The following is a 27,991-nucleotide window of genomic DNA, read 5'->3' as shown; positions in this document are numbered from 1 at the left end:
ACGCCTCTGGATTTAGCAGCATCAAACTCAACACATTCTTCAATGCAGGATAGTAAAGATTTATTTTTCCACTCTACCTCTTGACTCCAAATTCAATTCCATCATGCCTCTTCTGGGTGCTTCTTCTGAGGAGTGGGATGAGTTAAGGGTGTGCAGGACAGCCCTGGGAAGCAGCACTGGGTACATCTGTGGATACCAAGATATTCTGGAGAACTTGGCTCATGTGTTTTGCCCAAAGATCAAGCTCTGTCGTGTTCCTCAGAAGACAAGGCAGTGCTGGAGATGAGGCTGGTCCAGCAATCCATAAGCAAACAAAAAATACAAAGGGAAAAAAAAAAAAAAGAGACTAATCTGGGATTTGAGGTTCAAATTTAATTTAAGTGCAAGGAGGAAGCAGGGATTATTGGTTACAAGAAACAGCTCTGTTATTCCAAGCTACATGTAAAACCATAGCTGGCTTCTTACCAAGTACCCCGGGTTTTGCAGAGAGACTGAGAAATACATTAAGGTCTCTGCAGAACAAATCATCATCCAAAACACCATTGTTATCTGAATTTACAGAACACTGTTGCATAACTTGTGTTTAAAACAGTAGTAAGGCTCTAAAGCAGCCTGGCCTTTGTGATCTGGCTTGGGAAAGCAACACAACACCCATACTGAGGGAATGGTAAGGAAGGGAAGGTGGGGAAGATGAGGGAAGAGAGAATGTAGGTGATACAAAGTAAGTGCTCTACCACTCATAAACTAGGGGATTCACAACTGGCTTGTACCAAGTGGCAATTATTTGCTCCTTAATAGCAAAAAAAAAAAAATCCATAGCAGCCAACCACGCTCACAGAGCCATGCACATCCCTGCTGAGAGAGGTCCGAAGTGGCAGATAAGAATCCCCAAAATACCCTTCCAGATACCAGCTCTGGCCTCAACAGAAGCACAGAGTCTCTGTCAAGCCCTCTGGGCAGCATGACAAAGGATCAGCAAGATGAAAGCTGGAAAGAAGCAGCAGCCTGCTCCCACCACAGTGTCACTGCGTCCCTGGAAGCATCGCATTGTGGAGAGCTTGTGGCAGCACTTGACAATTTGCCTCCTTGCACCCACTGCTTTGCAAGTGCCAAATCCCACTTGAAAAACTTCCCTGCAGTGTCCCTGACCAGCTCTGAGCTGTCCTGTACTCCCAGCATTGCAGTATACAGGCAACTCTGCCCAGCAGCTCCACCCAGAGACAATGGATATCACAGGCAAACCTGAACAGAAAAGGAAGCAGGAGCTTTGCAGCTACGTGACAGCAAGTCCAGTTCCTCCAGTGCTTGCCTCAAGGACAGAGGACACTGACCTGCTCTGTGCACAGGCATGCAGCATGGGCAGGGCAACTGCCCGCAAGGAGTCGCAGGCCACAAAGCTCAGTGTTTATTAGACAGGACAGCAGGCACAACCTGCACCACGGTTTCAAACAAGCAGATTACATATTTAAAGTGTTAAAAAGCTGCAGCTCTCTGATGCTTTTTCTGGCCTTCCCCCAGGAGAGGAGTAAGCAGGCACTGATTTGTGCATTTATTAAGCAAGCCAGGTAACCACCACACAGGACTGCGACCCTTCGCTGGGGTAAAACATGCCCTTCATCTGTCCAGCTGCACACGCCAACATGGGCAGCAAACTGGCTGTACGAATTCACGTTCTGTCCTCATAGCAGCGACTTCACGGCACCAGTGTAAAGGACTGCTCCAGCCCTTAGAGCACAGCAACTGAAACACAAACACGCACAGAGCACAGTCTTGAGGTGCCGTTTGGACAGACAGTAAAACTTATTACACACCAGAGACCAGGGACAAGGAACTTTTCAAAGGAGTACACACATTCGTTTCCTACCTGGGCTCTCACACACTTGAGGAAATGCGCAGACAGCAAGTGCCCTGAAGCAAAGATTCATTCTCTTCTCTCCAACAGCAACTGAGGGCTGAATTTTAGCTCAAGAGTTAGCAGTCTTGTTAAGACTAGCTGGAAAGGCCTTTCCCCTGCAGCCCCTGTACAATTTGAAGCTGCGAATGCTGTGTGCTTATGAGGTGTGCGACTCTACAGTGCTGCGAGTTCCTCCAGGGTGTAACTCCTGTGTGTTAAGCTGGTAGCCCCCTACTCAGCACATCCTCAATATGACATTCTGGGAAGCTCAGCTAAGGGGCACATGAGCACTACAGCATCTGCTGGATAGATTCCTATGGGCTCCAGTGGAGCAGAGATGTCTCTATTTCCTAGAGGCCTCTTTACACCATCACCTCCTGCATGCTCTCAAGGTCATGCTGATTGAGGAACTGAGGGGTCTTTCATTTGGCAGTGGCACAGATACTGCCTGGGGGTGGGGGGGAATAAGACAGAGGAACTGAAGCAAAGAAGAGACACATGGGTCTTCCCATTCTCCCTCTTGCCTGGAGGTTTAACAAGGGAAAAGAAACCAAAACAAAAGCCATGCTTGAGTGCTATTCTTTGCGCTTTAAAAGTATTTTCTAAAATATAAAACCGATCTTCCCCCTGGAAACTACTAGAATGTAAACAATAAAAAGGGGATCTGGGGAGGAGAAGGGAGAGGAGGTTAGAATGTGCTTCCAGGCAGCAGCCCTTGCTAAGAGCAACAGGTGTCTCCAATGCCCTGTGCTCACCATCAGCCCTGTTCCTATGGCTCTCTCACTCATTTAGAGTTCCCCAGTGGGTTCAGACTTAGGATGCAGCGGTTAGCGGTTCGCAGCAAATCCCGGCTGGTAGCTTAATCCTCTTCATCCTCACTGATGTCATAGGTGACTGCAGATTCATTCCTGGAGCGGTTGGCTGGCGAGGAGGGAGGAGTCTTGGTTGAAAAAGGCCAGCGGAAGGAGGGAGATGGGGAGCGGTCGTGAGTGGGGCTACTGCTGGGACTCTGCTTTGGGCTGATGGCCTGCAGCATACGGCCCTTGCCCTCCTTCAGCATGTGTTTCTAGTGACAGAAGCAGGGAGGTAGTTAGCATGGCTCAAACAGCAATGGAAATGGATGCTACCTACAGCTTGTGCAGCATTTTGGGTTGCTGCATCCCTTCAATGCTTCATACAAGGGCAGAAAAAGCCCAAGCATTGCTCCAGACTTTGGAAACCACATACAGTGTAATCATCACCAATCTTCTAGCACTTCTAACATGAAGTGCCTGTAATATTTACTCAGCTGTAAAGGAGAGTCTGGCATAAAAAAGTAGCTTTAGACTAATCCTAGACCAATGACAAAGTGACCACCAAATCTCTTGGCTGCTCAGTGGCCTGTAGGACACAAGCTGAAGTTTACAGGCTAGCTTATGGGATACAGAGACTTTTTGTACTACAATCATAACTGGCATTATCCAGTTGGAAAAGGTGAAGGCTCCCTGTAAACAGGCTGCCAAAGCCTGGGACAAGATGTCTGCAGACTGGCAGCACACTGAGCACTGCAACAAACTGTGAACCTTTGTCTGGAGACCCTGGGCTCCAGAAGCCCTATTAACAACTGCCAAGCTCTCAAAAATCCCCTTTTCCCAGAGCAGCTCCTTACCAATGCACCTTCTGGACCAAACATCTCCAGGAAATTGCCAATGAACTCCCGGGACTTCTCTTCCCACTTCTGAATGAGATCAATACTCTTCTCCTCCACTTTCTGGACAAATTCCTTTGACTTCTCTTCTACGTCCTTCACCCTCTTTTTCACCTTATCCACACGCTCCTGGAGGTGATACTTCTTCTCCTGTACAGTAAGCATTGGATCAGAATACAGCTCAGCAAATCTGAGTGGTGACCACCTCTGCTCTGTGTTACTACACTGAACTGCTGCTTAAGACTCAGCATCTCCATTAGTCTTGTGACACTTTTTCCCTAGACTAAATGGCAAACATAGTGGGGCTGTGAGATGCTTTGTGACAGGCACTGGCACAGCACACAGTGTGAGACTAAACCCAGAGATTAGCACTATCTAACAGGAGTGCATGGAAGAGGGAAATGTTTATACAATATACTGATTAGACTCAAGTGACCTGCTGTAGGTCTTTCTGCATATCATGATAGCACAAGTCTGGGTGTTTTTAAACAGAGGTAGAGTTACATGCCACAGAGAGGCCAAGCAGCCATTATCTCTCCTGTTTTGTTTTTGTATATGATTGTATTTAAAAAAAAATAGGCATAGTATCTGAGTGATAAAAATAAAACCCAAAAAACATTTACTACTTTACATCCAACATCAGAGTGCCTTCTGCTTTGTATTCTGCTTGTGGGCTAGAGCTGCTCAGCACAAGATCAGAGGATATCCTTCTCTCCTACCCAAGCACTGCAGCTCCTGAAAGAGTTCCAGGAAGGGAATAGTACAGCTAGAATGGGACCAGATTTCATCCTAATAAATGACTCTACCTTAGTAAGGTGGAAAAAGAGAAAGATGACACACAGCAGCTGCTGCCAAGAACAACGCACACTTCATTTAACTCAAGAAAACGCACATTTCACCACGCACCGTCTCCAGCTCTTTCAACAGGTAAAACATCACCCAGACATTTCTGACAATGGAGTAGTATTAGCAAAACCCCAGCTCCTCTGGGTGGGTCCCTGACGCAGTTTCAGGGGCAGGAGTCATCTTAATTTCTACTCCACAGACAATGGTTTGGTGCATCTGTTTAGCTCTGCAGATTGTCCTTTTACTGGCATGTGTCAGGATTGTGCTACCACTAGACAGATTCTACATCTCCACACTCTCTAAGATTCTGCTTCACACAGCTTGTGGTGAGAGATGCTGCAACTCACGTTTATGAAGCTGACATTGAGCTCTTTAGCTGTGTAACCTCGCTGCAGGTTCCGTCTGGCATAAACATCATAGTCCCGCACGATCCTGGTGATGATATCAGATGTTGAGATCCCCTCAGTCCTCTGAGTTGGCGCAAACATGCCTAAAGTTGGGGAACAGGACCCAGGACAGCTGTAGCAAGACACATGGCAAAAGAGCTGCTGCCACCTCTATTAGAGAATAATCTCTCCTGTCAAGAGCTCACTTCCTAACTGTTCTCAGACCACCGTATCTTTGCCCTTGAATGCACAATACTAGGGTCCTCCTTTCTGGGACTATGAGGAAGACCTAAGTAAGACCAAAGCATCTCAAAACCCTGTCAAAATACCATGTCTTCTAATGAAAGGCTTTTCACATTAGCTGGTTTAAAAACTCCTAACTAAGATCCACGGCATATAGAATAGCGTGACTACAAGGACAAGACAAAGAATCCTACAATTTTGAGGGTGAAAATATAACAAGCTCTGATGGCTGGGTTTGGATAGATTTAAATAAACTGCACCCCCTCAGAGTTTTACAGCAAACAGCTAGAGGAGCCACTTTGCTGAGTTCATGAGATTCCCCATTTGTGAGAATCTGTAAGCCAAACTTTAGTATTTTTTCAGAAGGTGTCTGTTAATTCAATCACAGTAACTAGACTGGAAGTAGGAATTAATGCTGGGCAATGCTCGGCCATGGACATGGGACATGGAACAGTCACCTATGAAGTAGGGCCCAAAGCTGGGCTTCTTCCCACCCTCCTGGGCAGACTTTGTTCTCAGGAGAGCACTGCCACTTCCCCAGGCATAATCCTGCCACATAGGGGCACAGAAGAAACTACAGCAGACCTTTGACAGGAAGCCCTGGAGAATCTGGCCCAGACCCACCTGCTTCTTTTATATGCTTATAAACATCATCACTGCCAGCAGAAGAATAGGGGATGTCATCGTGTGCAACAAAGTCGATCTGAAAATTAAGAAAGCAATGAGACTCAGTATTTTATCCTACTTTCTGCCAAAGGATGGTAACTTTTTGCTCAACACCTCAATGCACGGGTGTGACAGAGACTAGCAAGATGCTTTCCTCCGTTAAAAAGCAACACAGAGCAGTCCCAAGCTCTCAATGGTAATTGCATACCAATTATAAGCACACACCAGAGAGGAAAGGCTGGGACTAAGGACACAGCTGTTTTAAGCTCCACAGAGAAATGGCTTGTTAATGCTAAGAAGGTTAAAAAACTAAGCAAACTTCCCTGGAGACTCCTTCATGTCCCAGAGCAGTTCAACAGATGTTACAGACTCTTTTCACTTTATCTTACTGACTGATAAAAGACTCTCAAGACAGCTTGCCTGGTTTCCTGCTGCAGGGAAGCTGATGTAAATCTGAGTTGCTCCTGCTGTAAGGAGAGTTGGACCAGACACACTCCAGAAATCCCTTCCAACCCATGTTATCCTCTCCCTGCTGTGCTTCACACCAATCTATAACCAGCATCAACTTCTCCTGGAACAGCGAGAACCCTCTCAGGCTTTTTCACCATGTCACAATCTCTACCTTATTTTAACATTACCTGTCAGCTCAGCAGATGCTTCTATGCTTTCAAGAAGCCCACTTGATTCCCATAACCCCGTAAGTTCCCTATTTAAGGAGTTTCAACAGAAACAGGTTGCTCAGGCAGAGGTCACCCCCATGGATAAATTCTTGCTATAAACAGCCAGCACAGAGGCTAATCAAAATGCAGAACAGATCAGATGTCACAAATTACCCTGTGCTCTGCCAGAAACTCGGGGGTAAGCGTCCATGGCGCATTTCTCACCACTTCATCCACATAGCGACAATGCTGCACAGCGTCATACCGCTCATTTTCATTCATTACTGTGAAGCCCTTGAAGTTATGGGTTAGCTCGTCACTGCAGACTGAAGAAACAGGCAGAGAAGAGTGAGCCTGAAGTACTTACCCCAATGCTTTACTGTAAAAAGACCTTGCACACACTCCCGCTACACCAGGCAACGCCAGCCTGGTTTTGACAGATTGATGGAGTGTGCTGGCAGTTTCAAACCCAGCCACAAAGCACCAAAAACAGTGAGCTTTGTGACAGGCACTGGCACAGTGCAGGGAACTTAGCTCCTGAGCAATTCCAGAAAGGCTGTTTGGGGAATTTCTGCCCAAGCTGGGTACTTACATGCCAAGCCCTCAAGGTCTGTAGAACTCTTAGCTAATATAGAAAACTCTCCTGTATGAAATGGCACCTGGGGGCCTATTGGGCAGAAATCTGCTTTTTAACCTGTGGATGTCTCAGGCTTGGAAACTGAAGCCCATGAATAAAGCCCACTGCCAAAACTTCCAATTTCATAAAATGCCATACCACAGTCTAGGTCTTGGAAAGCTGTATTAAAACAAATGGTGAGTTCACAGCAAATCAAGTTAGCTTACTTATGTTCTATGAGAAATTAAAAGTTAAAACTCTTCAAAATCTGCAACGTAAGACATTGAGGAGGGAGTTTTATTTGGTTATCAGACTCAAAAGTAAACAAGGCATTAGCAGTCTCACTGGCATTGGATGTATTCATGCTCTGGACAAACAGATGATAAAGAGTGGGTGAGATTGCTCCCAGCTTGGAGCTAACGTTCACTGGGCTGTTGCCTCTTGTCTCAGTTCCTGGTTCAAAGGGAGCAGTTCACTGCCCTCCACCTCTTCACCAGTCTCCCAAAGGTAGAGAACATGGTTACATACCTTGCTACATCAGAATATTAATAGTTTGACCCTGTTTGAAGTACAACACTTATGTACATGGGGATATCTTTCCACCTGCAAGATTTCTAAGCTCAACGCATTTTGTAGGTTGCATCAACTATTTTAGCTCTGCTCCCTCCCTTCCCCTTCCAAACACTACTATAGCACACACAAAAATGCAGAGGTACCACTATAAAAATGCCCTCAGCGGCAAGTGGTAAGGAAACAAACCACACAAAGACGTTATGATCGCACTATTGTGGGATCAGGGTTTCAATCTGCTTCAGGAAGCTAATAGTTGTTGAGAAAAGCAGTTAAAGGTATTCTCAACGCTGATACTTTAACATCATTATGCATCCTGACCAGAGGTCACCTTCTGATATACAACACACAGTCTTTAAGGTGGGTGAAGTCATGGGCACAGAGGCCAGTATACTACAGCAGCCAGAAAAAAGGGTTTCTTTTTTCCCTGTTATATTCCTGAAGGAGGCCTGGCTGAAACACCTCTTCCAGATCCCCTCAGGCAGTCAAGCAGTATATTCCTGGCAGCATCTAAAGACCTTTGAACCTAACAGACAAAACAGGGAACTTTTATTTGGAGAAATGGGGCCTCACTGACTTCCATGGCCATGTGCCCAGAAAACCATGATCTCCACACTCCGAGTGGGACCTGTTAGGGTTTAGCCACAAAAATCCCCAGCAAAAAGTTGGAGTGGGGAAGTGACATACACCATGATACAGGCGACACAAAGCTCAACCAGCCACGGAGGGACTGCTACTCATTCTTCAGCAGATGTTCAATTCAAGAGGCAGATGTTCAATTGTACCTAATGTATTTTGATACTCAGATGTGCAACTCACCAGTATCTGTCACAGTGTGATCAAAAAAAAAAAAATCTTTTCCTTACGTACCCATTTTGTACAGGATATCTTTCTGCAGACATACGCAACTCTCAACATATTGGAGTAAGACTCCAACAACATGGCTGCACTGAGAGCTGCTTTATGGCCAGTGAGGCCATAAAGACAAAAACCCTACTATGCCATCTGCATGCATAACCACAGATGGAGGTAAACTGTACTCCTATGACAGCCAAAGTCAACAAGGTCGCTCCTTACCTCCAACAATGAGGTATGTGTTTGGGAAGAGGTTCTTTGCTTGCATCAAGGCTCGGGCATGTCCAGAGTGAAACAAATCAAATATTCCATCGGCATAAACTCTGACAGGGCGATCCACTGTGCCAAAGGGACAGAGAAACATTTGTGAAGATTCCTTCCTGCAGAAGCAGCTGCTGCTCATTGCCACATTTGGGGACCTTCTAAAACTCCTGGGGATGTTGCAGAAAAGTGGCAGAATGCAGAGCTGTGGCCAGGAAAAGTTTGTAAAGAGCAATGGCTGGCACTCTGCCTTTCCACATGTAAACAAACACAGCTCAGCTGAAATACAACCATATTCACAGACAGACTCAAAGCCTAACACGTATTGACTGAACCAAGTTGAAGGGAGACCAAGGGAAAGCAAACCCTGAACATCTCCCTCCTATGGAAATTTAAGCACAGCACTAATTTTTTGCACAGCAGGGAGCTATCAGAGAGGAACTGGCCCAAATGTTCCCCCCTGCCAGTCAGGATAACATCTCAAGACATTTCAGCTTCCTTCTCTGCAGCCACTGCCACAGCTACCAGTCTGGCTGGGGGACCAGGCTGTTCTAATTCCCCACCACTATCATCAGCTTCCTCAGACCATCAAGTGTAAGCTCGACCAAAAAACTCAGCCTGACTACTTAAGGAAAACACAGAGGTAAGGTTGTTAAGCCCAAGCTAAACAGAGGAGTCACTCTGAGGACAGCCTCTTTCAATCCCTTTCCAGCAAATCCACCTCACTAAAGATGCCAGGAGGCTTTGGAGAGCCAAGGATCTGGAGATCTGAGACTGCAAAAGCCTTCCGTATGCCAGGAGAAGGCTGGTCCTGGCAGGCCTTTATGAAAGTACAATAATGTTCTGGAAAATGGCAGGAGCATACTGGTCTGTTCCTCCATACCTGCAGCAGCTACAGTTCCTGAGCACAGGCATAAACAGCAACAAGGAAGCATGCAGTGTATTTTAGTCTTAGCAGGCAGGAAAGCCACCACTACTGAAATCAGAGACCTTAGGCAGGCTCCCAGATTTTCAGCTGGGAAATAAATGTGCATTGGATTTCCAGAACCTCTGCAGGAAACCACTGCCAGGTCTCATCAGCAGTCAGGTAGGTAGAAGTACAGCATTTTTATTGTCTCTGTAGACACAACAGAGGCCAAATAACACAGCACTGTCTGCACACTCTGACAAGAGGGCAGCCATCCTTCAGGAGTCAGCCCTGCCTCTGCCTTCCTTTTAGACTTGCAAAGAGAACAGTTGCTCCTAGCCTGGTTTAGAGAATAAAAGGATATGTTCTTGTTCTGGGGCTGACCTACTGTGTTTAAAGACACTAACTTTAAAGCCAGGCTACAATGGGACATTCTCGAAAAAAGATGTATGTTAGTTTTGTCTGCCCTTTTCAAGTTTCAGAAAAGATGAGTTTTAAAGTGCTTAACTTTAAGCTGCTTCAAAGTAATACAGAGAAGTGTTCAGCTCTGATACTATTCTGTAGCTGCCAGTGGCACAGAAGAGCTAAACCACAAAAACCTGTTTGCATCAAACAGTCTCACTGGTGAAGGTATGGCTCCTCACACACACGAGGTCCAGTTTCAACAGTACTGGCAGACTAATTTCACATAGGGACAGCCACCTCATCACCAAAGCATTAACTAAATCACTGACCACAAACCTGGTCTGACACACCAGTTGGTTTGATCTCAAGAGATATCACAATCATACCCGCATCCCACCCCAACATTTGTACAATTCCCTTCCAGTCTGCTTTTGTTTTTTTACTTACAAGGCGTCCCTCTCACTGCTTCTTCATATGTTACTCTGATGTATGGCTTGCTGTAATCGATTTCCACTTCATCTGAGAACGGAGCTGGTTCCCTCAGTCCCTAAATAGCCAGAGAAGGTTATATGTGAGAATGCAAAGGTGAATGCTGTATGTAGCAGCAGCACTGCCACTGCAGTGTCCTAGTCACCAAGTGACTTGCTATGTCTCACCGTGCACAATTCAAACACAGGTACTAAAAGACTATTGGTGCTAAACCTCAAAACACCCCTGCAGGGTGGTTAGCCTGAGTTTAGAGAGAAACAGAGAGAGAGAAAAGTGGAGTTAAGATGGCAGTCACACTGGATTCAAGAAAACAGAAGGCTCAGATCTGCAGCTGGTAAACCAGACTTTTGACAAACAGCAGTTCACAGCAGCAGAAGCCAAGCTTCATCAAACCTCACTGTAGCAGTGCCAGCTATGCCAACCCAGGCAAGACCATCACTTTGCTGTGCCTGAGTGCTTGTGCTGTGAGGTACAAATTGTAACAGCTCCTCGATTTGATTATATGAACAAGCAGACGAGCAATACCAACAGCAGCACTAATTCCCAGGGAACATATGTATCATCACCCATTTCTGAGCCATACACAGTGAGAGACTGGCCTCGATCTGTGGCATCTAAAACTGCTGCAGGCATCTACAACTGTAGATACTACAACTGAGTATCTACAACTGATGCAGAAAAACCCTTTTAATCTGCTAGCTTGTTTTATCAGCAGCTGAAGTCCAGGCATAATTTCTGATCTCCTCCGAAGGAAAACAAAACATCTGCCCCTCCCATAACAGAACAGTCCTATTTCCTGCTAGCCGGAAGGTATGGGGCAGCAATGGATGTCTTTTTCTCAAGCCAGAAGACTAGGAAACTAGCTTGCAGATCATTAGAATAACACCTTTAAGCTGCAAAAAGCTAACGAGCCATTTCCTCTCCAACCTCCTGTCCCATTGCAGCATCCTGCCATGGTGCCCAGCACCACTGCAACCAGAAAGACCGCTGCTATTATTGCTAATGTCATTCCTTACTAGAGAGCTCAAAGTGAAGCTCACAGGAAGCGACCACTGACCACTACATTCAAGCAAATTGATACTGCTGAAAATCTCCTGTAATTTACTGAGGCTCTAGTACCTGCATTTCACACACCACCTCCTCTACCAGGATCCTTACTGTTAGGTAATGCCTGCATGTGTCTGCTTTCATCACTACCATCATATCTGGGACTTGTGAATAAAACAGATTCTTTGCATTTGGTTGGCACATACCTGATATGAAACTAGGAATAAAAGCATAAAACCCCAAAAACCCTCTGAAAATTATCAGATGATCACACAGAAATGTCTTCAAAAGGTCCTGCCAGAGTCTTGCCTTCCTCCACAGCGCCTACAAGGGTCAGGACTCGACATGCACAATAGGACAGGCTTATGCATCAGCAGGCTTGCTACCACCATCTGCTGCTGAGCCCCGTTGCTCCAGGGGAACACTCTACTAGCCAGCTGTTCAGCTGGGAGTGGTAAAAGCTTCAAGGTAATGTCACAGTTAGGTGACACCATTACTCTTGCTATGATAAATAAATCTTTCTTGACAGAAAGAAGAAAAAAAGACTTTCCTCGTGAGGTCTGCGCTAGCCCTCTAACTAAAAAACAGCCGGAAAGTTTAAAGAGTGGCTAGATACTATTTATTGTGTGCTGTTCATAGACAGATGCTTTCTTTCTAACACAGGACAAACACCAACTTGAAGAACAAGTAATTCCCACGGAATAACCTGCACACTTCTCCTTCCTTATGCAAATACATGCACTGGGTTCTGACAACAGTCAAGGCCCTGAGGGATAAGTCATGCAACAGCTCGAGCCTCCTTTCCCAATGCTTGCCTCCCTAGTTCTCAATGTTGGTGCTGCTCTTGCTTTGCTTCCATCTGTCAAAAGCTTTGGGACAGGACTGAAGTACTGAGAAGAGCAAAACATTGTTATCAAAGAGGAAAGCTGGAACACATCACCCTATTTCGCCAAGGACTACGACCCCAGTGTGACGTGTCAGGGATGGTAGCTGGCTTTTGACACAGATAAGGAAAGAGCAATTGGAGCACACATGATACACAGGACAGATCCAGGAAGAGGGCAGAGAAGAGCTGTAAAAAGTCTATCATCACAATATTGTGGCAAGCACAAGTTAGAGTCAGCCCTTTACACTAGTGTTAACTGGCATAGACCCCTTCTAGAAGAGACCCCAGTGCCTTTAGCTTGCTAAAGCTGTCCCAAGGTTGATCTAGATAGAGAAATTTTCCTGAATGCTCTCAAAGTACCAGAAACATAAATGCAGTCTCCTGCCAGACCAAGAGAATCAAAGGAGCAGTTATCTTCTGGGTGTTTCAGAGCGTGAACTCAATAGACTGCTTCTGCAGGTGCTTACAGACCCTCCTGCAGTTCCCTGACTTGAAAATGACTGCTTTCTGCGAGGTGCATGGGTTGTTACATGCTTGTTTGGAGTATTTCTCCCTCCTGCTGTGTCACTTAAGAAAACTGACTTGTGAGAAATGAATGTTCTTCTCCATGAATATCTATATTGATAGCCTGTTCAGGTTCAGCTTAAGTGACTATAAACAAGCTAGACACACCTCAAAAGCAGCTTAGTGACACTTTCCTTAGGCCTAATTTAAGCCCACATTGTAAGTATGTTGTTAGTATGAATAAAGGAAGATTTTAAACTGGCTTTGCAAGAAGGACAGCTACTATCATTTGCTTCTCTCTTACCCCCCGCAGAAAAACCATCACATTTATCTTTCTGCTGTTACAGGGCAATGTCCTAATCGTGCAGGCATCTAAAGCTCCTATCTCTGCTTACTTACGAGTGAGCGCCGGGACATTTTTGGAGGGATTCCATCCACTTCTGCTGCCCCATTGGGGCCAGATCCATCTTTTCTTCTCTTACGGGAATTCAGCCTGGAGGAGGTTGGCGGCTCCATGTTGCCAAGCACGGCCAGTAAGAACTGGAACAAAATGAAGGAGAGAGGGAGAAAAAACAGTAAAAATATTTCTCAGCTCTTCCAAAACGGAATCAGTCAACAGCAGGCACAGCGTACAGAAGGTCAGCACAAAGACACAGCCACCTAACAAGGGGCTCAGCCAGTTGCATTTGGCATCAGCTGCCAAGGCTTGACAAACAGTGCCTGGTGGGAATACTGAATCATTTAATGCAACTTGGAGCTGTTCTGCAGAGAGAAGTGTGCAGCAGCCAGCTGGCTGGAGAGAAACTCGAACAAGAGTTGCAATGCAAGTTATAAATCATTATTACAGGGCTAATTATACTATTTTAGCATCTCAAAAGCAACCTAAGGATTAAGGCATGCCTAGTCTGTATTCAGCCCTCCCCTAGCTCTCATTTTGATGAATGTAAACACTCTTCTAACCCTAACCCCTACCCACCCATCAAGACGGTGGGTGTGCTGCATCCCTGTACAATCCTGATGGGAAGAAGCAGCAGGTTTAAGCAGCAGGGTAAGGGTGAGGGAAGGGGTGCAACCCATGGTCATAACTGCAGTAACTACCCAGCTTGCTGTTTGCTTTTTTGCTTGTGTAAGATCAAGCTGCAGCTCCCCAGTGCCGATGGCTCACCTTGGGATGGCTGCCACTGTGCTGCCCTCTTGTCCCCTGTCCCCACTGCAGTGGTGACTCAGCTGATGGTGAAGCAGCTGCTGATACCACATTAGGGGCACACATACTGCTAGCACTTTATGTACCAGGTTGTAATTAGCAGTGGTTCAGCTGAACTGCTTCTGTGATGAACTGACAGACAGACCACCAGTTTGGGACAGAAATCATGACAGCTATCTGTGTTTCTGAGCTGGAGTCATTGCACCTTCCCAAAAGGGCCCTGGAGCATTAGGAAGCCCAGCACTCCATGCAGCTGAAGCAAAACTAAGGATTTATAGAAAGACATGGCAGCAAGCATTCCCTTTTCAGCTGCTGCAGGAGTTAGAAATGCGTGCTACATTTGCAAAGTCTATAACTAAAGAGCAGCATTATCTTTCTGGCTCACTTGAAGTATGGAGCTCTCCGTGCAGCAGCTGGCAGTTCTGACCTGTTCCTGAGAGCAGCATGACCACTTTGCCCAGGAATGATGCTTACATGTGTGCCTCAACACCCTAATAATAAGAGCCGTGTGGAATTTAAAACTTCTCCCCACCCATATGCAGTGGGTGTGCTTGAAAACACTAGGTGGGGCAAGTAGGAGGTATGAGACAGGGCAGATGTCCCTCTGAACACCACCCCTCTCCTCAGCAGAGGGTTAGTACTGAGCATTCCTGCTTGGGACAAGCTGGAACTGTCCTCAGTTAAGGTCAACTGAGCAAAGCTCTACTGTTCAGCAAACAAGAAGGGTGGGCTTTGTGAAAGTGAGCTGTTAAGCAGATTTAGTGATCAGACTTACTCAAGTGCAAATGACTCCAGATTAAGGAATGTTCCTAAGTATGGAGTCAAATGCAGTTTAGTAATATGTGAACATACCAATCTCCCCACCTAGCATCAAGTAGATGATACCTTAGGAACAGTGTTAGGACCAGACACAACTGAACTAGTTTTGGGGTAAATACATCTAAGTATCCCAGACAGCTCTGCTAGACCTAGCACAATGCACTGAGAACAGAAAAAGAGAATCTTAGGTGAGTGGGCAGCCAAAACAATATTGGGGAGAAGACAAAAATACTTCATAAATGTTTAACTTTCAGGCAAGACTTGTCCTATAAATGCAGCAGCTTCCAGAGTGCCTCTGTGAAAACAAAGGGTATGAAACAAGCAATTCCTAGGTTTTGCAAAGTGCCATCTTGCAAGCACACTCTGTATCAGTTGTTTACTTCACCACTATGGTCCTAGCAGAAACCATCTAGCTCACAAAAAGCAGCAGGCCTCTGCCTCTGGTTCAAGTAACCCTAACGTTTGTGGAAACAGTGGGTAGAAACAACAGCAGATTTTCTTGTTATTTGGTCAAAATAATTTCACTGTGCTTCAAGTCACCTTTTGGTCTCTGAACACCTGCTTTCCTTTCCTTTGGAGAGAATTAAAAGGTCTATTAAAGTGCTGAACACAGTCAATCAGAACCACTGTCCATCAAAACACTAAAAAGCCCTGGCAGAGGCTCTGGTGCTGAAGTACAGACATAGCAGCCTCCATGCACAAACAGGTGAAGCTCTTCCTGGATTAGCTTGGCATGTCAGAGCAACCAGACCTCTCCACACACAACTACATTGTATTGAGTTATCACCAGCATCTTGCTGCTGGGTGCAGAGCTCACAGTCAGCCAAAGCAAGTTACAACACAGGGCAACACCATGCTTTATGCTGATGTACAGCACCACTGTCTGAGCCCAGGAAAGATCTCCAACAGCTTCTTCCCAAACCCAACTAGTTTCCCTCCACCCTAATTCACCTTTGCAGTTCTCAGGGTATACCTAGTCAAATGATGACAAGCAATAGCTTACGTGAATGGATTTTCTTTGCATCAAATAAACAGCAGTGGTCAGACAGCACTAGCCACTCAGCACCAGCAACACCTGATGCATCACAGGAGAAACCTGCTTCGAGGATGGAGTAAATATGCTCTATCTGCTCTGATCTTACAGGCTAGATGCTGCTGAAGGAGCCTCTGCAGCTTCTGGAAAGCTGGTCTGGGCATCTCATGAGTGACACAGTTCTGCTAATTGCTCAAATTAATGCAGAAATTAAACAATTTTATCACTCCTCTTTAAATGACAGCTTTAAAACTTCTATCCTGTGGTTAGCACGTTAGCCCTCCCAGCACCAAACCTGTCTTCATTAAAAACTGGGAACACATTGTTTTTAAAAATAAACCATACCTTACTGCTACAAAGCTATTAATCTTAGAATGTTTCATTTTGGCCAAGAGACTAAAATAGCAGCCCAAACACTTACTAACAATGGGATGCAACATCTGTAGCTGAGCATAACACCTGAGCACACAGCTTTGCTTCCTTAAATGCACAAAACACTGACTGTTCTAAAACTAATTACATTTACAGCAGATGGGGAAGGGGGAAGAGAAGATAACTCTCAAAGCTCATTCTGAAAAAAAGCCAAGATAAACCCCAGGCATAACCAGAAGAAAGAGCCCTGCTATAAAATATTAACATTGTTCTATTTTAAGGCATCACCCTCCTGCATTACTGAGTCTGTGCTGAATACCAGGAACTACTTGTGAGGAGCAAGGCTGGAAGGGCTCCACTCAGGAAAGCCATAAGCAAATCTCTGCAGCACTTGACAAAACATGGAGGTTTGCTTCTGAAACTTCTTTGGTGCATATCCTGTACCAAAGCAGTGCCTTGCACCACCTCAAGATGCCAGCTAGCTCACCTCAAGAGAGTTGTACCAGCTCCGTGAGGCCCAGCCGACTGCCAGATGGGAGGAGCTGTTCTCCTTGTCAAGGAATCGCTGAGTCCCACTGAAATGCAGCCACTTCTGTGAGGAAAAAAAGGACAAGCATTGGTTACCACAAAGGAAAAAAAAAATAAGGAAAGTAGGGAAAGAATTTACAGCTCCTCTAGGGTTAGTTAACTACACCATCATCCGAGCTGGAATTTAACAACACTGCAATTAACACCTCTGGCAGATGGAAAAGGTCAGAGTAGGTGTGGCAAACCTTCTTGTCAGCCAAAGCCTTATCTCGCTGTCTGCATCTTCATGGACAGTACCGACGTTTTGTTCAGCTTTGGAGGCATCAGAGAACTGTGTGCCTGGCACTACACTGGAGAAGCAGATAATTTCTGCATATTTCTGCACCCTAACCATACTGATGGTGTGAGGACCCAGCCCATCTGCATTCTTTGTGTTCTCAGGTCCCAAGGAATTTATTGAAGAATATTATCTGCAAATCTACATGCAGTAGTAAGATTTCTTCTGCCACTTCCACTGCTTTTCACTTGCAGATTTACATGCCAAGGCAAAAACAATCCTGCTACTTAAATTCTAAAGCCTGTACAAAACAAGACCTGGCTGCAACAATTCCGTAAATGCTCTGGCTCAAGGCTGCTGCATTTCCCACCCCAATCCAAATCAGCCCAAGACTGGCAGGCTGGACCAGCAAGGCCCCTTGACACCCACAGTTCCCAGGCTCTCCTATCGTCCCTCTGAAATTGGAAGGTGTTAGCACATCAGATGTGACTGTCATGTGCTGCTTTGCCTACAAGATCACTCCACTTTACAAGAGCAAGCTATTTCACTTCTGCTGACTCATCTGCAGGCAAATACTACTAAACTTTGCACTCTGCCAGCTGTCTGCAGAGAATTGCCTTGACACATGGGCAGCACAAAAGTGAGAGCTTCAGGGAAAAGGAGCAAGTCCTGTCACTTCAGGCAATTCCCCTGACAGGCTGTATAGTACCAAAATGACCCTGCAGTCCTCCATCAAGAGGAGAAGAGAATCCCTTTCCCCTTGTTCTCCCCCACCTCCAACCCCAAGTTTTCGATTAACTTCCTGGTGTGTATCCCTGTAGAGGTCTGTTGTAGACAGAAAGACTCAGAAGAGGTTAATGATAGAAGACTCATCACAGATTTCTCTTCAACCTGTGCTTAAAAATCTTGCCCAACCTCCAAGGCAACTTCATTCCCAGCCCAAGCTTGCCTGGCCCAGCTCTGCCCCAATCTTCAGAGTAGAAGTATCTGCTTAAAAACTGAGTGCTAATGGCTGCGTCCCAGCCTGCATCTGCTCTATCTACATGGCCTAAGCCCTCAAGCCCCTTTTAAAGGTTACTGCAGGATTTGGTAGGCAGAGTCCTGTCTACACTTGTAACATAGGCTGCTTCAGCTACTCTGGCTGAAAAAAAGCAGCTATCCTGCAGCATATTAATAGCCACATGAACATATAAAAGGGATTCTAGTTCGGCCAGTGCCTTACACTAGTACAATGGCATCCAGATGCAGACCTTTGCTATACTTGCTAAAACAAACCCCCAAGCCTTGCATCCTCTACTGATGCAGGCAGGTTGATAATATCTTTTCAAGCAGAGAGATCTGGTACCTATGTCCTGCCATTGGTGAAAAGATGTTGCTGTTCACCAACAAAGTCCCAAATGGCTTAAGACAATTCTAACACCACAACTGAAAACAGTGCAGCATGATCACCTAGGCAGAGCTGCTATGAAATACGCACACAAAAGAGAACCTGGTGGCAAGACCCTCTCCATGAATTTGCAGCCATTCTGGGTATACGATAACCTGAGGCACTGAGTGTCCCAGCATGTGACAAAGCCTCTGCTGTGGCTAGCAAAGAAGCAAGAGAGCTTATGCAGAGTATCAGAAGGGATTCAGAGCCTACCCAGGGACAATAAAGTACAGGGATGAGTGGTCATTCTGTCCTGACTTTTGTGTCAGAAGTTTTTTGTGTTGAGTTGCATGTATGGTGTGTTTTTAGGGTTTAATGGAGCCTTTTGTGACTTCAGGAGGCAACCTCCTTTAGTAGACTTACATATCAACACCAAGCCCTCACTCCAACAATTATTTTTTGTGGCTCACCCTACAGTAATTCAAGATAATTGTAATCTAGATCTTGAACCAGGAAACTTCCAAGTCATAAACTTAAATAATTCTGTAAGTACAGCAAATTCCTTCAGGAAATAAAGCACAGGTGTTTGTCATCTGAATTTCAAAGCAAATACAGTGGCTGTGCTCAGGTTCAGGAGTCCTGCAGATGGAAACCCCGCAGTACCTGCTTCTGACCACACACTAGCCTCACACTATGGACCTAGTGCTGCAAATGCACAGGGTGGGGACCGAGGGGAGACCACCTGCAGCATCCTGCTCCTCCCTCCACAGCGAGCAAAGGCCACCGAGGAGCATGACAGCTCTCAGAATTCCAGCAGACTTTAATTACAAAACGATTAACCAGTGCAGCCAGGACTTTGGTGGACACAAAAAAGCGGGTTAGAGAAGACATGTGCCTGCGCAGCAGCTAGGTCACACCTTCCCTCTCCGCAGCCAGGGCCACCTCTTTGTCATTCTGCTCCTCCCTCCCCAGCCCACCCCTTGGCTTCATCCCCTGGGCAGGGGATGTCCCCCACAGTCCCCATGCTCCAACCCCTGGGGGAATACTCCCAAAGTTTCCTCCAGCATCTGCTGCTGCCTCCTCTTGCTTACCCCCACCGCAGCCCATCCTGCCGCCCCCCGAGCATTGTGTCCGGGCTCCAGCCTCTCCCTAAGCTCCCTCCAACAAGAACCAGCGCACCACGACCCTCCCCAGCAGACGTGCCCCCTTATCCAAAGCCAAGCACCCCACGTCCCTACCAAGCAGCACCTCCCAGAGTCCCCTTGCCCCACAGCGAGCCCAGGCAGGGCTGCCCCATGCCTGGCCACTCTGCTGGAAAGAGGTCCCCACTGGCCCCGCAGGGCACAGAGAGGAGCCCCCACCTCCCTCCAGCCCCCATGACGGGCACTCCTCTGGTCCCACAGCAAGCAACCTGTCCCCTGCCCCCCCCAGCGACAGACCCTGCAGCCACCCCAGAGCCCCCACGTCCCCGCAGTAACAGACCCCAGAGCCTCCCGGCCCGCTACAAGCCACCGGCACATACAGTGCCGGCCGCCGCTCCCCTACCAGCGAGCCGCCATCCGCACGCTCCGCCGCCGTACAGCCCGGCCCGGCTCGGCTCGGCCCCGCTCCCGGCGCCGGCCCCGCCCAGCTCCCGCCAACGCCAACGGGGCTGCGGGTGGAGCCGCTGCGTGTCGGCCCGGGGCGGGAGGAAGGGACCGGCCGCGCTCCGGGAAGCCGCACCCGGGGAAACCGCGCCTAGAATCTCCGTTCCGGCTCACAACAACGCCCCCCCGCTCAGCCCTGCGCAGACGCCCGAGGCTCGGACCGGAGGCCATCAGCGGAAGAAGGGCCAGCGGAGGTTTGCTGCTACCACCCACAACCTCGACCCGCGGCCCTTCATGTGCCCAATGTAAATTTAGGGGATTGTGAAAGGAGGGAGCCAAGCACCCCTAGAGCAGCCCGGGCTGCTCTGGGCCATGGTGGTGTCGTGTAAGCACCCTCTATTTCCCACCAGAGAAAAAGGAGAGGAAGCCACGTTCAAACAAACGTAATCGAGAAACAGGACTATGCTGCCTCCAGTGTTGTAGTGAAAGAGTGGTTCTAAAAGATGCATCGTAATTTGTTACTTCCCTGCTTCCCAAGCTGCATGGGTAGAGTGCATTCTGGTCCCAACAGTCAGTAAGGGTAGGGTTCAGGATTCACCTCATCCCATCTTCCAACAGGCACTTGAGATGTGCTCTGGTTGCACCTGCTCTCAGGAACTGACATGGTCCTCTAACATTTGAAGAGATTAGAGGCTGCAGCGCTCCTTTTTAGGTATACAACAGCTGTTTCTACTCCTCTTTTCTGGAGTTCTAACAAATTGCACCAAACCAATGAGGAGTTACAACAGGGAGGAGTTTAGTAGTCGTGAGGTATGCAGGCTGGTGCCTGACCTGATGTCCTAAATACCTTGTCTCCCTATCAGTTAATACCATCTCATGTGACACAGCTGGGATTCACAGCCCAATTGTTATAAGAGTCACAGGAACAAATCTGGATAACCAGAATAAGAGGTCAGCTTTATGGGTTAATTTACAGAGAATCCTCAGAAAATGCTCATCTGAGAAGCACAGACAAATCATCCAGGCTAGTGCATCTTTTAGAATGGAAGGAGAGATAATGGAAATGGCAAGGGTCAACCCAAGGAGAGGAAATACTAAATACATAGATTTTATTATCTTACATTTCTTATAAATATTTAATCCATTTCAGAAAATTAACAAACATAAAAGAAACAGAACCCTTTCAGGATGAAAGTTGAGTTTGCCTTAAAAACAACGGCTACTGGCAGTACAGTTCTAGGACAAACCCAACACACTATATAAAATTGAAGGGTGATTTAAAGAAAGGACATAATAATACTGTGCTTAAAGCTATATTGATATCCACAAGGAAGAAAGAATGTTGTAGTGTGTAGAACAGGCGTGAGGCATGCTTTGTAGAGCTGTTATTTTGTTATGCTTTTGTGCACTTGAACAAAAAATGCCCTAAGGCATTCTTCCCCACCTCTGTCCTTCTGTGTAACATTTACCATCTTCAGTAGTAGAAGCAGCCAAATGCAGCCACTACACAAAACAGGCTGTCCTGGGGAAAACAGAAAGGCTCTGCGTTAGTGCAGGCAAGCTCTTTGCTAGCCTAGCTGAAAAGGCTGAGCTAAGACAACACTTAGACCAGAGCATAACCCTGTCCTGGGATAGATCACACATTTCTGTCTCTTAATTAGTTCCTTACCTCACTTGTGGTGTAACTTAGGATGGTGTGTCTAAATGTCAGAAGTGCCTCAGTTTACTCCCTCCACACACCCACAGGTGTCTAGGTGTCAGTTTAAAATAGTAAGAAAAAAAAATAATAATGATAATAAAACCTTGGCTTTTGCTCAGTCCTGGGTTCCAGCCATACTCCACAACAGCAGTTCAGCAAACCATGCAAGAAAAGACTTTCTCGCCATTGATTCCTCTCCCCAACTGTAAAATGGTGTGGCTATAATGACTTTTGCACAGCAATATATGACCTACTCAAGAAATAAGTTCTACTATGTTGGATATGATATCTCAGTAAGTTTTGTGAATGAGGACGTAAATCATACTGTTTCAATAGTCTTGGTTCCTTCCTTTGAGTGGCTGTTTTTTTCTGCTCCATATTTAAGTTTGCTCTACCTCTCACACAAAAGCAAGTAGCTTTACACTTTCCCATGGTAAAACAGTTGATACTTACATTCATGAACACATCATGAGCACAGCTGTCATTGTCAGCATCCCAGAAACATCGCGCAGCCATGCTAGACAAAAGACACAGAGTTGAGCCATCACCCACAAGGTTCACATATAAGGACCTTAGTGATCAAACTGAGATTCTTTCAAAGATAGAGGAAACAGGAAGAATTCTCCTGAATCGTAAGCCTAGATCCCCACTGCTAAATTCCACCACATGCTGTAACCCCTTCTGTATGTGGATCAAGCTTCATCTTGAAACTCCTCAGCTATCAACCCTGCCACCTCCACAGCAGGGCTTGAAATCTCTTTGCTATGGTGCTTAAGAATCTTTGACTTCTGGCCTGTGCATATCAGTGGCTAATATAGCTTATTTGTTCTTGTCCTTCACCTCCTGTACCCTCATAGTACATATCCCCAACTTATTTATAGGGAGCTATCGTATTCCTTGGCAGATGTTGTGTTACTAGACCATGAGCTAAGCTCTTCTAGTCCTCATGTATCTATACTCTATTCCGTGACCATCCTGCTGGCCTTTTCCTACACCTGCTTCAGTCCAAGCCTTACCTTGAAGACAAGCAACTAAACCGTAACAGGATATTACAGATGAGACCTCAGTGCTGCCTTGTCTAGGGTCATTGACACTCCCCTTTCCCTGCTGCAAATGCCCACCTCCCTGCTTGCCCCAGTCAGTCTCAGCTGACAGGGTCAATGTCTGTAGCACAGCATGTTGTTCCTAGTCCCTAGACATGCAACTCATTGTTAGAAGGCTATTGAATTTAATCCTTTTTTCCCCCTTCTCTCTTTTATTTATTTAGTTTTCCCCTATTACCATAGCTCTGTTAATTCTAATACTAATATGCAGTCCAATATTCCACTCTGCCTCTGGAATACCCTGGTTTCCCAGTATTTTGCATTAAGGATGTTAGCAATCATGCTTCAGTCTCACCTCCTGCCTACTGCAAACCAGAAAATTTCCCCAATTGCTCTATCAGCCTGTGTTGCTGGGCTTCACTTTTCAAATCAGACCACTTCATCGAACCATTCACTGCTTCTGAAGCAGTCTGCCTGCAGACAGACATTCCTAACAAAAGCCTGAGCAGCAGGTATAGATATTCTTTCCTGACCTCCAGAACACTGAGGCAGCAGACCTGATTACAGCTCTGCTGCACTTATCTTCTGCTGCTGGAGCACCGGGCACAATAGTAAAGATAAGCCCAGTAGATAAAGCACATAAACCTTGTAGGCTGTTCTCTTTCATTTTCTCCCTACTCACTAGTAATGGAAAACTACAGCCCACGACTGCAGCCGAAGAGGAATTCTTTTGTGCAACTGCAGTTATCTGGAGCTAAACTAGAACTTCGTCTAGGCTTGGTTCCCATTACAGTATTGTATAGGGATTATAGAAATGTAAACTTCTTAAATGCATACCTGGGGGGATTAAATGCAAAGCAAGAATTTATGGAAATCTGGCTTTAGACAGAAGTGAGTTACCATGGCTCTTGTGCTCCAGCCAGAACTTGAGAATGGACTGGGTGTGTGCTCTAGTTCATTGTGAATACAACTTAAAATGCCTTTCTGCAACACTCATCACAAATGCTTTTCAACATTTCTGCTTGCTAAGAACCCCTGTGCAGCCAATTATCATGAGGTAATTCAAGGAGGCACAATCCAAGCTCTCACTTGCCACTTAAAGAGAAAAGAAAGTGCTTTACACTTTATCATCTGCAGAGAGAACTTTTTACCCAGGAAATTTGGAAACAGCTTCCAAATGAGAAAAAACCAAGAAATTAACCAACCAAAAAAAACCCACCCCAACCTGAACCCAAACCCAACAACACCCAAACCCGACAAAATTTATAGAAATACAATTAGAAGACTCAAAACTTACTTCACTCCTTCTCCTCTCTGCTCTCCAATCACAACCTGCACCACCATTTTGTACCTGTTAAATCCCACCTCTGGAGAGAGAGAAAAAATCATAGCGAGCAACTACTTGTTTAAAATAGGACCCCAAAACAGGGCCCACAAAGCTAAAGATTTCTACAAAGCAAGTGTCTTGTACAAGCCTATACATTGGCAAAGTGGACAGACTACCTTGCAGCTTCATCTTCCTAGGTACAGAGTACCATGATTTTATTGGAGTTAAAGAGTGAACAGGGTATTAAGCATCCGTCAGAAGATGCATCTAAGGCAGAAGACACCCCTGAACAGCCACACAACTTGTTGGCGTTCTACCTTAACAACTTTCAGGAACTGAACACATAAAAAGAATGGTGGACAAAATCCAGTTTGAAGAAAGTTGGCTTATTTTAAAACTGTTCTTATGCAAAAGCATTGTAGAGATTCTTCTGCCACATAGGTGTTTCCTTTACTTCTCACCTGGGATAAAAGGCCATATAAAAGCATATGTGGGTGTATGTTATGTATCTGCGAAGATATGCAGTTGTTTTACAATAGTAAAGAAACAGTTCTGGGGCACAGGACAGATCCAGTCAGGCCATGGCAATGTTCCAGAAGCCAAATGAGAACAAGCATGTTTAAAATAAAATATAGATCCTAATGCCTGTCTTCAACAAATCAGTGTCCTGGGAAGATTCTGGTGCACTGTTTCCACTGGAGGACTGAACACTACATGCTGGGTTTGGTAACATCCACCCTGTCAATGCTTATAAGAATAAGAAATGCCAGCTAATACACTGGGCCAGTCTCACTTCAGGCTATTGTGACTGTGTTTACAGATTCCTGAAGCCAATCCCTGTGCATGTTAGCTCAGCATCAACTCGTGTTGGGACTACAGCTGCTGCTGGCTTTAAACAGATGTGTAACTCTGGGAGAAATGTAAATTCAGGGTTCCTGTCGAGGGTGACAGTAGCTCTGTGCCACCGTGTCAGGCCAGCCCAGCAGATGGAGCACCAGCCTGTTCCCAGGAAGAAGACCAAAAAAAAAGTGACTGTGCCAACACATGTCTATGGACTTATTCCAGCAGCAAACACAGGAAACACCTGATGGAACCTGAAGTTTAATTCTTGAGCTCAAAAATGGTGGAGGGCATCCTGTGCAGCACCACCACAACCCTTCCCAGTGCTGTAAGGCTGTAGTCACACCCCTCCTTGGAGAACGCTCCTCATTCTCTCCCCCTTTGCTGCTCCCATTGAGCCTTGTTCTGATCTCCCTGCTATTCCACTCTGACCTAACTCTGATCTAACTTGCAGCAGGAAAATAGGAAGAATGGTTCTGCTTATTGAAGCAAGAAGCAATGAAGCATCACTTCTTCCTTTTCTCTAATGCAGCTTCTTTCCTCCTCTGAGGCTGACATCCCACACCAGCCAGTCTATATGAAAACAAATCATGTCTGCTTGAATTAGCCTTCTAGTGCTGCAGGCAAGGAACATATGTGCATATAATAGATTGTTTCATAACAGTAGCCTTGAGTCAGTCAGCAGGGAAGGAATAGGTTTCAAGAATAAAGGAAGGTTCTCTGTTAAAAGGGAGAGGATACAGTACGAAAGAAACAAACCTCCTTACCTTTCAGTCTGTCTTTTATTGTCTCTGATAAAGACATCGTAAGCTGAGGCATGTCGTTTGGAATGTACTGTACATTGGCCAGTTTCTCCTTCAGTATTGCACGGATGCATTCCTTTACTGTGGATGCTTTAAATCTATCAGGGCAACAAAACAGCAACAGAAAACCCAGAAAGTTCACACTATGTGTAGAAATATGTGTAACTTCCACATATTAAAGAAAAATGAGAAATTAAAAACCACGGGGGAAGAAAGCCCAGCTGAGATGGAGATACTTAACCAGCCCTGCCACAAGCTGTACAAACATAGGTGTGAAACCAGCCCCTCCAGCAGCATCCCCTCCCTGTGCTCCCCTCCTCACACACCCCCCCCCTTTGTCTGGTGTCAAAGTTAGTCTGGGTCCTCATAGCCCCAGGGCTTCCCCATTCCTACCACCAAGCGCACACAGCCCCATACAAGCCCCCGAGGCCCAGGGACACCCTTCCCGACAGCCCCACCGCAGCTCCCACCACCCCCGCGCCCCGACCAAAGGCCGCCCGGGCGTCTCTCCGTTCCCGGCGCACCCGCGGCTCACCGGTGCTGGACGCTGGCCCTCAGGCTGTACATGTTCCCAGACCCGTCGTCCAAGCCCGGGTCGTCCATGGCCGCGGTACTCCGCGGCTCTCCCCAGCGTTGGTTACTGTGGCAACCGCACCACTTCCGCCTGACGCGCGTCACGCTGTACGTCACGCCGCACGTCAGGGCGCTCGGCGTGGGGGAGCTCGCATGTGTCCGCGGGTCCGGGAGGTATGGGCACTGGGGGAGAGATGGGCGCCCCGGGGGCGTGAGCGTGGCAGGAGGTCACAGCGGGAGAGGCAGCGGCGGGGAAGGTGGCCGCGCATCGCTGGGTGCCTCCGCGCTGCCTTCCTGCCGCCAAAACCGCTGCGGCCGCAGCCCGTGCCTGCTGCCTCGCCCGGGCTTCGGTGTGAAGAAGAAGTTGTGGATAGACTCCACAACTCGTTAAAGTTGTAAACTAGGTATGCTTTATTCAGCGCTGAGGCGCATGGGGGATCGCTCCTCCGAAGGCATGCACACCTCAGCGTTGTTCTCCTTCATATTTATCCTCTAAACTATTACATATTCGTGGGGTTACACAACACACTTATACATATTCATGACCTATCCCCTCTCGTATTATAATGAGGAAAAAGGTCCTTGCTTGCGTAGTGTCTCCTGGTGGTCGTGGGTGAGGGTCTCAAGATGAAGTAAACGAGTCTTCCTTGAACTTTTCACCTCTAGTCGTCGCGCATGTTCACTAGTGATTTAGTCACTGTCCAAACTGCAAAGCTGATTTCAGCCGGTTTAGGGTTCCAGAGAACAGGAACCGAGTTACTGTTCCTTCCTCTTATCAATAGCCTTGGTCCTCCCACCCTGTTCCAGCAAGCACGATAAGTGTTGAGCGCGCATTTGTTGAGTAAGCATGAATAAGCGGTAACATTGTTAAGCAAGAAGCTTAACCCTAACCCCCCCGGTACATCGACTAACCTTTCGCATCAGGTGGGCTGCGGTGGCTGTGAGCTTGGTGCCGAGTGCTCCGGGTGCCATCAGGGCAGGGGCCCCGTACCCAGAGATGTACAGGGGCTGCGGTGGTGTCCCGGCCCCAAGAGCCTTGCTGGGGTAGTCCTGGTGCCGGCGAAGGAGGGAGCCGCCTGAAGTCGTTGCTGTTAAGAAGCCTGTTCCCAATTCCTGCCTGTATGTTGCTGCTGCACCCTGTGCTCCCCTCCTGTCTCTGATCCATACTTCCAAACCATCAGTACAGAGACACCAGTCTTGCTCCTTTCTTCCAGGAACTTCTTAAATCTTCCAGAAAGGCTTAAAAGTGTCACTCCCCAATATCCCCCCCATCCAATCACATCGTTGTGCCCTTTTCCCTGCCCACAGCTGCTGACTGTCTCAAGGAAGGCTGTTGAGAGGTGGCCACCTCCTGAGAAGCTGACTGACATCCTGCTTCCTTTGCTGTTTATCTTGGTGCAGCAATTTCCATGATGATTCTTCCTACTTGCAGTGGGTGATGCTGCTAAGAAAGGTCCCCGGGTGCGTCACTCAGCTTAACATGGAAACACTGTGAAGGTGCAGCTGGTGCCAGTGTGGAGCATGCTGCTGCTGGGATGATGCCAGCGTGTGTGGCAAGCCTGGGGGCACTGGGCCTCTGCGGGCAGGGTGCTGCCTG

At 46.8% G+C, this 27,991-nt stretch overlaps 1 protein-coding gene across 11 annotated transcripts; it reads right to left on the bottom strand.

Moving 5' to 3' along the window:
* Nucleotides 1-211: 211 nt before the first annotated feature.
* Nucleotides 212-27,620, bottom strand: PCYT1A (phosphate cytidylyltransferase 1A, choline). 11 transcript variants are annotated; one of them, XR_013957431.1, is made up of 15 exons: nucleotides 27,307-27,620; nucleotides 26,357-26,577; nucleotides 25,786-25,919; nucleotides 24,149-24,218; nucleotides 22,262-22,325; nucleotides 16,837-16,941; nucleotides 13,321-13,461; nucleotides 10,443-10,542; nucleotides 8,645-8,761; nucleotides 6,556-6,707; nucleotides 5,681-5,759; nucleotides 4,775-4,917; nucleotides 3,543-3,731; nucleotides 1,865-2,960; nucleotides 212-1,740 (listed from the first exon to the last, which is right to left on the bottom strand). XR_013957431.1 is itself a non-coding variant. In XM_080623427.1 (14 exons), exons 1-14 carry the CDS (start codon nucleotides 27,364-27,366, stop codon nucleotides 2,754-2,756), a joined length of 1,782 nt encoding a protein of 593 aa, XP_080479553.1. In that variant the 5' UTR covers nucleotides 27,367-27,620; the 3' UTR covers nucleotides 212-2,753. The 11 variants fall into 11 exon arrangements, 8 of the variants coding, with proteins under 8 accessions (XP_080479553.1, XP_080479557.1, XP_080479556.1 ...); XR_013957432.1 differs by having other exon boundaries at nucleotides 212-288; nucleotides 2,650-2,960; XR_013957433.1 differs by having other exon boundaries at nucleotides 212-288; nucleotides 2,650-2,815.
* Nucleotides 27,621-27,991: the final 371 nt, after the last annotated feature.

The sequence above is a fragment of the Psittacula echo genome, assembly GCF_963264785.1.
Source record: "Psittacula echo genome assembly, chromosome: 7".
Classification (NCBI taxonomy): Eukaryota; Metazoa; Chordata; class Aves; order Psittaciformes; family Psittacidae; genus Psittacula; species Psittacula echo.
Note: the sequence above shows the minus strand (reverse complement) of the source record. Positions and strands in the feature narration are given on the sequence as shown.